At 41.5% G+C, this 12,261-nt stretch overlaps 1 protein-coding gene across 1 annotated transcript in view; it reads right to left on the reverse strand.

Annotated features, from left to right (window-relative positions):
- STAG1 (STAG1 cohesin complex component) overlaps positions 1-12,261 on the reverse strand; it is a 163,686-nt gene that overhangs the window by 19,011 nt on the left and 132,414 nt on the right. Inside the window, exons 11-17 of the mRNA XM_075861179.1 lie at positions 11,626-11,724; positions 10,502-10,581; positions 7,767-7,874; positions 6,807-6,921; positions 2,657-2,774; positions 232-335; positions 61-153 (exon numbers count right to left, since the gene is read on the reverse strand). Coding sequence (XP_075717294.1) covers positions 61-153; positions 232-335; positions 2,657-2,774; positions 6,807-6,921; positions 7,767-7,874; positions 10,502-10,581; positions 11,626-11,724 — 717 coding nt within the window. The remainder of the gene's footprint in view (positions 1-60; positions 154-231; positions 336-2,656; positions 2,775-6,806; positions 6,922-7,766; positions 7,875-10,501; positions 10,582-11,625; positions 11,725-12,261) is intronic.

Raw genomic sequence — 12,261 nt, forward strand, 5'->3', positions numbered from 1 at the left:
TGGACCCCTACATGTATACACGTGCAGTAAACGAGAAGGGCACATGCATTATCCTGGTACCTTAGACAGCAGCATTGGAAGTGCAACAATGAAATGTTCAGTCAGCTTATTCTTGTCATCTATTTGAGTTTTTCTCTCCTTGGCAGTTAAAACCTGTAACAAAAACATGTTTAACCCAATCACAGCAGCGGATAAGTTACTGGATTTGTACAATTTACTTAAACTACTTACCCTTTTCCCAGTTCCCCTCCCTACTGGCGGGTGTGCTTCTGCGGCCTGACGAATTGTACACACCATGAGTTCTATCAGCGCCGTCTCATGCCGCTCAGACATCACTGAAAAACACGCCAAAACGTCCCGATGAATGCTCAATGCAAACCTCAGCAACTCTGGTTATCAATTTCTGCTCCAAGACCCCGTCACTGACTAAGCAATGGGACGATTCAAGTAAAACAGGATGCGGTCACACCTAAAGACTGGCTATACAATCACTATTCACAGGGTGTGACAGTTTGGGCTATGTAGTGTCTGCATTACATCTCCCCCATTTACAGAGGGGTATGAAGCAATGAGTATGTACCGCAATACCCAAATCTGCTGCCCAACGCAGAGGTTCGGGTAAGAATTGGCATACGCCACACGTATCCATACTGCATTGAATCGTTACATTTTTTACACACAAAATCCAGAATGGTTTAAATCCCATTTCCAGAGTATTGCGGATGACTGTGTGACATGGTAAAACTCTATGATTGATTTATGTATATATAGGATTCTGTCCTATGAGACCAGGAAAGCTCTGGGGGAAGGTTTTCCAGATCTCACAGGATGGGATCCGATCCGAATATACATCTCGGTGTACATGTACTAAGCATAGGCCATCAATGTTAGCAAATACGTCAAGGGGTTTTCCATAACTCAATGTTCGTTGTAGATCTCAAATGTGTTCATTAAGAAAGCTTTGCTTTAAAGTTCATTTTCTCATCTTGTCTGAAGTGATCTTCAGAAGTGAAGCGAATATCGTAAAATATAAATAATGTGTTTAACCAGCAGGAAGTGACAACATTTACAGGTTTGTAAGATCAATGACTACATCATTTACTAAAGAATACTGGATGAGAATTTCCACCTAATTGGCAGCTTCATATATTCAGTAAATACAAATGCCATCATACAGAAAGACTTGCATAATGAGAGAGAGCAGCCTGAAATACATATGCCTGCTGGGCATCAAAGTCTAAGAAAGTCTTATTTGATAAATTTGGAGGGGTAAACGTTAAGTGAGACAAGATCTTGCACAGACTGCGGTTCATGCATCACATGACCAAAGAGATCATATCCCTCGATGGACGTCTCTACCACCATGCAACCAACGAATTTGCGTTGGGCTTCCTGACAGCGCCCCAACTTTCTACTGTATTTGCATCCTCAGGACGCAGATATAGTTGATGACCATGGTGGAACAGGAAGTCGTCAGCTCCCTGCTCCACCATTCTTTTACTGACCCCAACATGGACGTTTTTAGTGCCAACTTGCAGGCCTGAAGAATAGGCTGCTGGAGCGGAGCGGAGCTAGCCTAGACGAGTAATAATTTCATTAGGTTAAGACCAAGTAGAACTATTTTTTTCTGGGGAGGCACTAATTATAAGTGGAGCGCTGTGTGGGAGACACTAAAAACAGATCACTACTGTGTGGGGCCCAGGTGGGCATAAACAGGAAATTAATTTTGAGGGCAACACATAAACGGCATCACTATTTTGTTGGGGGCAACAGTACTGTGTGGGGGCACAAACAAGGAATCACTACGGGAGAATCACTGTGTGGGGGGCACTAACAGGGAATCATTACTTTCTAAGGGGATACAAGGCGTGTAAATATTGTATTATGCTATTAAAAACAAAAACACAGTAGTCTTTGATTAGGGCCCCCAGACATAACTTGGGGGCCCAGAGATGCCAAATCCGCCCCTGCATACACCTATTGTGGAATATGGTGAATGCTAGGAAAAGTGGTAAAAACTGTTGAAGGATAGGTCTGTTTTTTTGCTTTCCCTTTTGTGTGAAGGGTCCCCTGAAAATAAACAGCTATAAACTGTAATCTGAAAGGGAATCTGGCTCAAGTGTTCAATTCCTCTGCTGCACCACCACAGGGGAAATACAATACACATATCCCACTGAAATCAAAGGGCTGTCTGTGTAATGCTCAAATGTGCCGAGTCCTCGAGGAAGAGAGACACGCTTGTAACTGCTCTCGGCTCATTGATCGAGATCGCCAATGAAGGATCCCACTCTCGACTCTGAATTACCTTAATAGAGTGCATTTTCCTAGACAGTTAAAGCCACATTCACGGAGGAAAATGACAAATGTATTGTGTGTTCGAGTGGACATGGTACTTCTGAAAGTAATTATGGCAGAAACCTAACACGTTTCATTGGTAAATCATTCCTACAGTGTTTCTGTACACGGACAATGATTTAGTAGGATCTTCGGTCATGTAATTTTTTTTTCTCATAGAGTGTAATTCTTGTGTTCCACTGCTACATTTTATATTGTATAGAGATAAAAGTAGTTTAAAATCAATAGCCAACGATGCACGATGACGAAAATCATCCGATAAAGATATTTCAATGTTTTTGTCCAATAAATGCAGCCCTACCTTCCTCTCCTTGAACTGGCTCTTCCACTAGCAGCTCTGCCATGCATTCCCAGTCTTTCAGAAGTTCTTGGGAACTTTCCCATAAGCTATCCACCAAATATGCCGCATGCTCATGTAACTGTGGGATGAAATACACAACATTTTAAACAGATGAAATACAACAGCGCACAGATTCAGCAGAATACAGTTTTAGGACAATGTACATCTTCGCACAAATAAAGTAACTTTGCAAATGGTCTTGACTAAAAACTTTCATCGTTATCATCAAGACGGATTGGGGCTTTATACACAACAGGCTACAAATAAACACAGTATTGTTGATCCTGCAAGTCATGTTTCTCTCCCACTGCTTCTTGCTAACATACATTTGGTAGAATGGCAACAAGTAGGGAAGAGATGGGAGAGTGTATGACTGCAGGATCAGGCAGACTACAAAAGGCCTGTTTGTAGTCTGTTACCATGGAGATGCATACACAAAAATGATAGGCTACTAGTAAATAAGAATTTGCAAAGGTGCTTCCGTTCTTCATTTCAGATGCTTTGGAACACAAAAAAACACGGTTGCCAAAGTGTATATAGGCTTTAACCCGTTCACTGCCTAGGATGTTTGCCATGACTTTAAACGCTCGCTGTGGCTAGTATATACAGTAGTGTTAAAAAAAGCAAATAAAGCGCAAAATTACAATAACTTTAATTTGCCTAAATGCAAATGCACTAGAAATACTACACATTCGATTCCAAATCTAAACAACATCATACGTTTTTGTTAATCCTTTACAGAAAAATTAGGCGGGTCAAGAAAAAACAAAAAAATAGAAGTGCCAGCATTTTGCTTTAAAAACTCGAATTTAATATATTAACTGAATTTTTTTTTCAGATTTCACTTTACTGAACTAATATTTAGTGGCATAACCATTGTTTGTGAGAACTGCTCGACATCTGTGTTGCATGGAGTCGACCAAGAGGCACCTCAGAACAGGTATCCAGTCCAGGAAGATTGGACGACATTCCACAGTTCTGCGTCACCCCACAAATTCTCTATGGGATTGAGGTCAGGGGATTGGACTGGCCACTCCATTACCTCAATCCTGTTTGTCTGTAACCAACATGTTGTTCACTTACTGGTGTGTTTTGGGTCATCATAGTGTTGAAACACCCATTTCAAGGGAATTTCTTCTTCGGCATATAGCAACATGATTTCCTCAAGTGTTTTGATATATTCAAACTGATCCACGATCCCTTTTATGAGATAAATAGGCCCAACACCATGGTATGGATAACATCCCCATATCATGATTTTTGCAGCACCATGCATTTACAGTCTTCATAGTGTACTGTGGCTTGAATTCAGTGCTCGGGGGTCGTTCTACATACTGTCTGCGGCTTCTAGACACAAAAACAACAATTTTGCTTTCATCAGTCCCACAAAATATTGCGCCGTTTCTCTTTGGGCCAGTCAATGTGATCCTTGGCAAATTTGAACCTATTCAGGACATGTATTTTTCTCAACAAGGCGACTTTGCGGGGAGTTCTTGCTGCTAACTTGGCTTCACTTCGTCTTCGGACTGTCGCAGTACTCACTGGTAACTTCACATCTTATTTGATCTTTCTGGAGGTGATCGTTGGCTGAGCCTTCGACATTTTGACTGTTCTTCGATCCATTTGAACTGTAGTTCCCGCTTCCTTCTGCGTCTTTCAGGTTTTGGTTGCCACTTCAAGGCATTGGAGATCATTTTAGCTGAGCAGCCTATTAATTTGCTGCATTTCTCTATGTTTTTCCTTCTCCAATCAACTTTTTAATCAAAGTCCGTTTTTCATGAGAACTATGTCTGGAACGACCCATTTTCCCCAGTATTTCAGAAGGAAATGCACTATAACCAACATGTGCAACATTCGCCACCCTCCTACCGCCAAAATAGACTGCTGTTATTCCATTTAACTCCTCACTGCTATTACTTTGAACAAGCCCCTTTCAATTAATGATTCAATTACTCAGACTGAGCGGCCTGCAAGTCCTAATTGTTGGCTGTTTTTTTTCTTCTTTTTACCACTCTACTACACTTCGAGGTAAATTATTTGATATATAGAACTATCACTTCTATCAAAAACATTGATTTGTCAGGTTAATATGATGTTGGACTGCTATCTTTTAGAACACTACTGTAAGGCCCCATGCACACGAACGTAAAAACACCCGTAATTACGGCCTCTCAGACTTCTATTGGCCACGGGAAGGTGCCGTTGAAAAATATAGAACACACGTCCTATTTTTTTATTTTATGGGCCGTGCTACTATACTTTATAATGGGAGCACAGCCGGTAAAAACAGCCGGCTGCCCATAGCCGGCCTAGCCCATAATTACGGGCATGGTCGTGTGCATGACACCTTAGTACTAGAGCTCACAGCTTAGTATCATGTTTAAGTCTTAGCTTACAAATGATACCAAGCTCAAATATGTTTGGTGTAATATTCGGGGAGCAGCATTAGTTTGAAGTCGAGGAGCTTCAAGAAAAGTTTTACTTCCCGGTTTTGTGTCAGTGTAAAGGAGGGTGGGAAACTGCAAGTGACAGCATGACGAAAGATCACAGCCTGTTACGGTCATCTCTCCACCTACACGGAGTCCAGTGACCCCGGGAGGAGGGTACAGGAACCTTTCTTCATGTGATCACCCCACTTACCAATGAGATGATAAGTGCTATTTGATTGTCACATTTAGGGCGCCCCACACCCTAATTTTGATAAGATCTGTGCATGAAGACATCAGCATAAGTGGCATGTAAGAACTTTGCACAACTTCATGGATTTTGTATGCATTTTTTACAAAAGTTAAAGTGTACCCGTTATTTTGGCAAAAGGTAAAATCAATGCATATTCTGCTTGTTTACATGCTGCGGATAAGATTCCAGGATTTTTTTTTGCTTACAGCTGTTTTCTACTCACTTTGCTGCAACCTGGAAGAACTTCTTTCCATTCACTCTATTGCAGGGGGTATGTAGTGTGTGTGGTGCGTGCGTGTGGTGTGTGAGACACTTGCCAGCAATGTACAGTGTTACACTTCCCTTCCCTGACTTCATCCATTGGCCAATGGAAAGTAATCAGGTTGGACCCCCCCCCCCCCTTTCAGCCACAGCACAAATGGGAGAAGTAAACATCAAATATGGCACAAAGGCTTGCCAAAACGTCCCGAAAATAGTCGATATTGCGCCAGCATATATTGACACGTGGTCAGAAGCAACAGGGCAGTAGCCCTGCCGTTTTTAACACAAAAAAAAATTTGTTATTTTTTTTTATTAGTCCCCCTAGGGTACTTCAACCAGCGATAGTTCGATCGCTTGCACGATATACTGCAATACTAATGTATTGCTGTATATCGTGATTCTGACAGGCAACCATCAAGCACTGCCGGAGGGCTTAATAGATGCACAAAGATGGCGGACCTGGGGGCCTTCATTAGGCCCCCAAACAGCCATAGCAACCATCGCCCCCCCTAGATTGCGTTGCGGGGGGCGCGATGAGCTGTTAGAGGGGGTCGCCCAATCTAACGATTTAAATGCTGCAGTCGCTATTGACTGCAGCATTTAACGAGTTAAACGAGCGAGATCGCAGTCGAGCGCGATGCCGCTCGTTACGATGCCGCTCGTTACTCTGAAGTGTCGGCTGTAAAAGCCGACAACCGCATCGTATGGAGCGGGTTCACTCTGTGAGCCTGCGCCATACTTCCCCTACCCGACTTTGGTGTATGGATACGTCAAATGTCGGGAAGGGGTTAAGGCAGAAAATTAAATTTTTGGTAAATAAAGTAAATTTATGTTTTTAAAGTAGTTGCATTGGCTATCATATGGCAACAAGTTTGTTGAAATAAAAAGTGACCATTTAAGTTTGATGCAAAATTCAGAGAAGTCACCGATGATTGTAAGGTGCTGAATGGCATTTTTAAAACCGGTCTACTTTAAAAAAAAATATATGGGTGTGGGGTATATGGTTTTTATATTGCAGCTCATATTTCTGTTTGTCAAATTAGTGAAAATTGTCCTGGCAGCGAATGGATCATAGATTAGGTCTGACTAGCATGCATTTCACAAAGAACTAATCTGAACATTAAGAAATCAGAGAAGTAGATTCCTAATTCCTAAAATGTAAAAATCTTACCTCACTTTCAAGAAAGAAAAGCACCAACATTTTGACAAGATTTCCATTAGGACTGCTACGTCCCCTCCTTTTAGCCAAAGCCTCTTCAGCTTGTGGATCATGTCTACTAAACAGCCTGGACAGAAGCAAAAAAAAAAATATTACTGAATTCAACATCCCAGATTATATAGCCAGTTCATAACATTTAAAAAGGTAGGGCATAGACTCCGAAGCAAAATAGTGAAATACTTCACAAGATTTAGATGTTTAAAGAGGCTCTGTCACTAGTTTAGTAATGCCCAATCTCCTAGCAAATCTAATTGGCGCTGCCACACGGATAATGCTAGTGAAAATTGTGTCCTAAAAAGATGATTTTAGAAGTTATGAGTTTATTTCTAAATATGTAAATGAGGGTATACTAGACAAGTGGGAGGTAACAGCAGCGATTCTCCTGAGGTGGAGCCTCCTCACAGCCTCTGACCTTGTCCAATCAGCATCAAGCTGCTTCACACAGTGTGAGAGACAAAAGCTGGAGGGAAGGGGGGGGGGGGAAATCACATAAAAGCAGCCATATCTCAGGCTGTGAACCACCTAGAACAGTGGTTCTGGTGGCATATGAAAGGTGAGATTATAATTAGTTGAAAACACAGTCGGGAATGGAAGCTGTACACTGTATGATCATTCTGTGTTGCTGGGCTGGGAAGAGGTTAACTGTATGATGCTGATTGGACAGCATCACACAGAAAATATAACACCACCGAAAGTGAAAAGAAAGAGCAAACTTTGCAAATAAACGTTTTTGAAAACAAATCACACTGTAATTATCAGCATCATAGCGCCTAATCGATTAGTTAGGGAGATCGGGCATTAATAAACTGGTGACAGATCCTTTTTAAATCAAACTAAAACATTTGCCAAGCCAGCTTGTTTCTTCAATACATTTCTCACACAATACACAGCCAATGTAATTTTTCTACTAACTTCTTGTGCAGGAATTCCCCCGCCGCTACAGCAACGGGCCGATGCGCTGAATAGACCAAGTGGTAAACATTCTCACAGTCTTCATTGGAGAGGGCCTCCTCACTGCCACTGTAATAGTGATAACAGATCAGTACTATACACGCCAATGACAGACTCACTCTTTATATGGCAAACATCACATCCCTCAAATGAAGAGAACAGCTGAACGACACAGGTCCGGCTTCTGAAACCCATGGAGATCAGCCAACGTCGCTGGGAAAAATGAACACCGGCCAAACTCTTCTCCCTGCAGGGACCGGAGGTAGCAAATGACCTGCTCTAACCCCTTTAGGACGCAGCCTGTTTTGGCCTTGGGGCACAGCCGATTTATTACAAATCTGACATGTGACACTTTATGTGGTAATAACTCCGGAACGCTTTTACCCATCCAAGTGATTCTGAGACTGTTTTCTCACCAAAATTTTGAGAAAAAGTGCAAAAATGTGAATTTTTCTAAGTTTAAACGTCGTATCAGCTTGTAAGACAGATAGTAATACCACACAAAAGAGTCACTAGTTACCATTTCCCATATGTCTACTTTAGATTTGCATCGTTTTTTGAACATCTAGGGGTATAGTAAGCATTTATACCACACAGGTCTTTTGCAGAATTTAGTAGAATTAGGCCGTGAAAATGAATATAAACATTTTTGTCCACTAAAATGTTGAATTTTTTCATTTTCACAAGGGATAAAAGGAGAAAAAGTCACCCTAAATTTGTAACGCAATCTCTCCCGAGTACGACAATACCCCACATGTGGTAATAATTTATTTTTTTAATAGAAATTAATTAACCTTTGCAGGACTGATCCTTTTTTGCTTTTCCATTTTAGTTTTTCACTCCCCGCCTTCCAAACGGCATAACTTTTTTATTTTTCCATGAATTGAGCGGTGTGAGGGCTTATTTTTGGCACTTTTTATTACATTTTATTTAGAGCTTTGGTGACCAAAAACAGTGATTTTCGCGTTTTAAATTCTTTATTTCTTACGGCGTTCATAATGTGCTATAAATGACCGTTATACTTTATTCTGCGGGTGGGTACGATTACGGCGATACCATATGTATATAGGTTTTTTATGTTTTGCAGCAATAAAATCACTTCTTTATAAAATAATTTATTTTCTGTGTCACCATATTCTGAGAGCCGTAACTTTTTTATTTTTCAGTCAAAAAACCTGTGTAAGGGCTTGTTTTTGCGGGACGGGTTGTAGTTTGTATCGGTACAATTTTGGCGTACATGCGACTTTTTGATCACTTTTTATTCTATATTTTTGGAGGGGTGGTGACGAAAAAATAGTGATTCTGGCATTGTTTTTAGTTTGTTTTTTTTGCGGCGTTCACCGTGCGGTAAAAATAACATTATAGTTTTATAGATTGGGTCGTTACAAACGGTTTCATGTTTTCCCTATAAGAGACTTATTATAAGAAAAAAAAAATTATTTTTACACTTTTGTAAAACATTTTTATTAACTTTTTTTTTTACTTTTTACACTTTATTTTTTGACCTGCAGCTCTGATCGCTGCTAGAATACATTACACTACCTACGTAGTGTAATGTATTCCAACTGTCAGTGTAACGTCACAGTCACTCTGACAGTTGGTCTACGAGGATCAGCAGAGGCTGATCCTCATAGGCTGACATACATGGCAGACTTGGGGTCTGTTGTCTGGCCCCCGGGTGCCATCACAAGCATCAGCAGCCCCCACAATTGCATGGGGGCTGCTGATGTGCTACAAACCCGCTACATGCGGAGATCGCAATCGAGCCCCGCATATAATGGGTTAATTGCCAAAATCAGCGGCAATGAACCGCTGCTCGGCAACACTGGAGTGTCACCACCGACAGGAAGTCTATCAGGAGGCTGGTCCTGATAGGCTTCCGTACATGGCAGACACGGAGGCAATTACATTGCCATGCTAGCCATCTGCAAGCCTCACGATTTCATTGTGAGGTCTGCCGATGTGCTAGAAACCCCTGAATGCGGTGATTGCAATCGATCACCGCAATTAAGGGGTTAATTGCCAAAATCAGCGTAAATAAGACGCTTATCGGCATACAGTGGAGTGTCAGCTGTCAGGGACAGCTGGCCTCCCGGTTCCCGGTGCACAATGTCGCCGACAGTGTGCACCGGGAACCACGCAGTAACTGTACGTCCCTGTGCGCTAAGACACTGGCCACAGGGACGTTCAGTTGCGTCGTGGTGCGCCTAGGGGTTAAAACTAGAGGGAGACTATGCAACACATGGCCAAGTCAAGCCTGCCAGAGGGATAGCGATACTTTTCTAGAAGCTGTGGATAAGAGTTTGGTCCAGAGTACCCATATTACCCAAAAGGGCATATGGGAAGGGATAGTCTTAATGGGACAATCTTTTTAACATTATAAACGTGCTGACTGACACAAAAGTGATAAAATATGTTCAGAACTTAACTGGATACATAAACATGAACATACAGATGTACGATAACTGAATATTCAATTTAACTATTCCATTTCATTTCATTATAAAATGTAACTAGTCAGGATCACTAAGGAGCTATTCCGGCAGTCCAATGTAAACCTACAGATCATCGCTGCCCAATGACACATGTTAAATGACCCTAGTGCGTCTATTTTACGCAGTAGAGAAAGTGTCACCATTATTCCTTTTTAACCTTGTATAGGCCAAAATATATGAAAGCAAAACACGTTAACTTACTGGAGGATCAGAGTGACGAGTCGAATCGCTTCAACCGCTACATCATATTCTTTGTCCAGAGTCATGGAAACTATTCGGTCCTGAAAAATGTGTCAAAAATTATACTTCTTTACTTATCACACGCGTCTAATATTTCCATGGATCATACAGCAGAAGACCTAGTTATGTAAACAATATTTTAAAAGAAAACTTGCAGCTGACAGTGCTGCCCAAAAGAAAATACCAGAAGCAGTTGGCTTAGTGCTTAGGGGTGAGCTTTTGTCATACTGGAGAAGAGATCTTAAAAATGTTGCACTCAGTAAAGGGGTTTTTACACAGGACGATTATCGGGCAGACAATCGTTCATATAACGCTCGTTGCCGATAATTGCCCTGTGTAAACAAAGCAGCGATCAGCAGATGAACGAGAAAAACACTATCATCTGCTGGTCGTATGGTTTTAAAAAAGTGAACGATTATCTTTGTCGGCTGCACATCTCTCTGTGTAAACAGGGAGACTCGCTGCCGACATGATAACGTATGGGGGCAAGCGATCAGAGTAAAACCGCTGGTCCCCATCCATAGTTCCTTGTGACAGGAGGAAACGAGCGCCGATCAACAAGTTTTGGGCGGTGAAATAGGGCCTTTACAGGAGAGCTTTAGATACACATCTGACAAGACCCCATGCTGAAAAGTTAAGAGGAACTACTCTAGTATTTTCTCAAGTCTGTGATCCCAACAAAATCCAATAGAGGGCGCTGGAGCCCATCATTTGGATAAAAAAAATTAAAAACCATAGATTGGTACAGGGACAGACACAAAAACGCTCCTCTATATCATTCTGAGGTGCAGGCTTTGGAACGCCGAGCGCCCACACTAAATATTACAAGGGAAATACATAAGCAGAGATATCTACACTTTTGTTTGGTCTGTAAAAATGTCAAATATAAGTGGATAATTATTATGGTATATTTACAATATTGTGACATAACTATCATGTGTACTAATCAGACACTCATCACTACACAAATACGTGGGAATGTCAGAAACATTGTCCTGTGAGAAACCCTCCAAATCATCTGCCAAGAGAATGTAAGAAATGGAGGGATAAAGCTACCAAGCACTTTACAGGCAGACGAGACATACCTTAAACCTGTTGGTGAAGAGCTCCAGCTTAGGGAACAGCTCCCGATTGGTGTACAGGCTCTGGAGAGCTTTCAGACACTTCAGCCTCACTTCTCCTTGCTACACAAATAACACAGTAAGAAACGAGTCAATATAAATAATGACAGAAACACAAAGTCATGAGGAAAAAACCAGACCTCGAATAGACAGTACTTCTGGCCAAAGTCAATGCAATCTTGTTCAATGGATAAATATGGTCTGATTTTTTTTTTTTATATAACCTCCCATTGGCCGATTCACAGCGAATTTCAAGCTATAATAGACCTGGACAGATTGTACAGTTGACAGATCTTAACATGAAAAAGAGAGTGAAAAAAGTCAATACCCTAATATTCAGCGCTCTTATGAGAGAGGAGGGTTGGGGGGGGGGGGGGGGGGGGGGGGAATCCATCAATGATATTGTGCTAGAAATGTCAAGATTCCCTCAATAACACGACGACCTGACTGGTTAAAACCTAAGACCAGGAGACGGCCATAATCTGCGCCAGTTATGCCACGCGTGCTGGTGCTTTTGAACAGAGCAAATAAAATGACGTACTCCACGGTTCTCTTCAGTAAAATGAAACAAAAAATAATCACTTATCTTATAGTATTCGG

This window comes from Rhinoderma darwinii, chromosome 4 (assembly GCF_050947455.1).
Source record: "Rhinoderma darwinii isolate aRhiDar2 chromosome 4, aRhiDar2.hap1, whole genome shotgun sequence".
Taxonomy (NCBI): domain Eukaryota; kingdom Metazoa; phylum Chordata; class Amphibia; order Anura; family Rhinodermatidae; genus Rhinoderma; species Rhinoderma darwinii.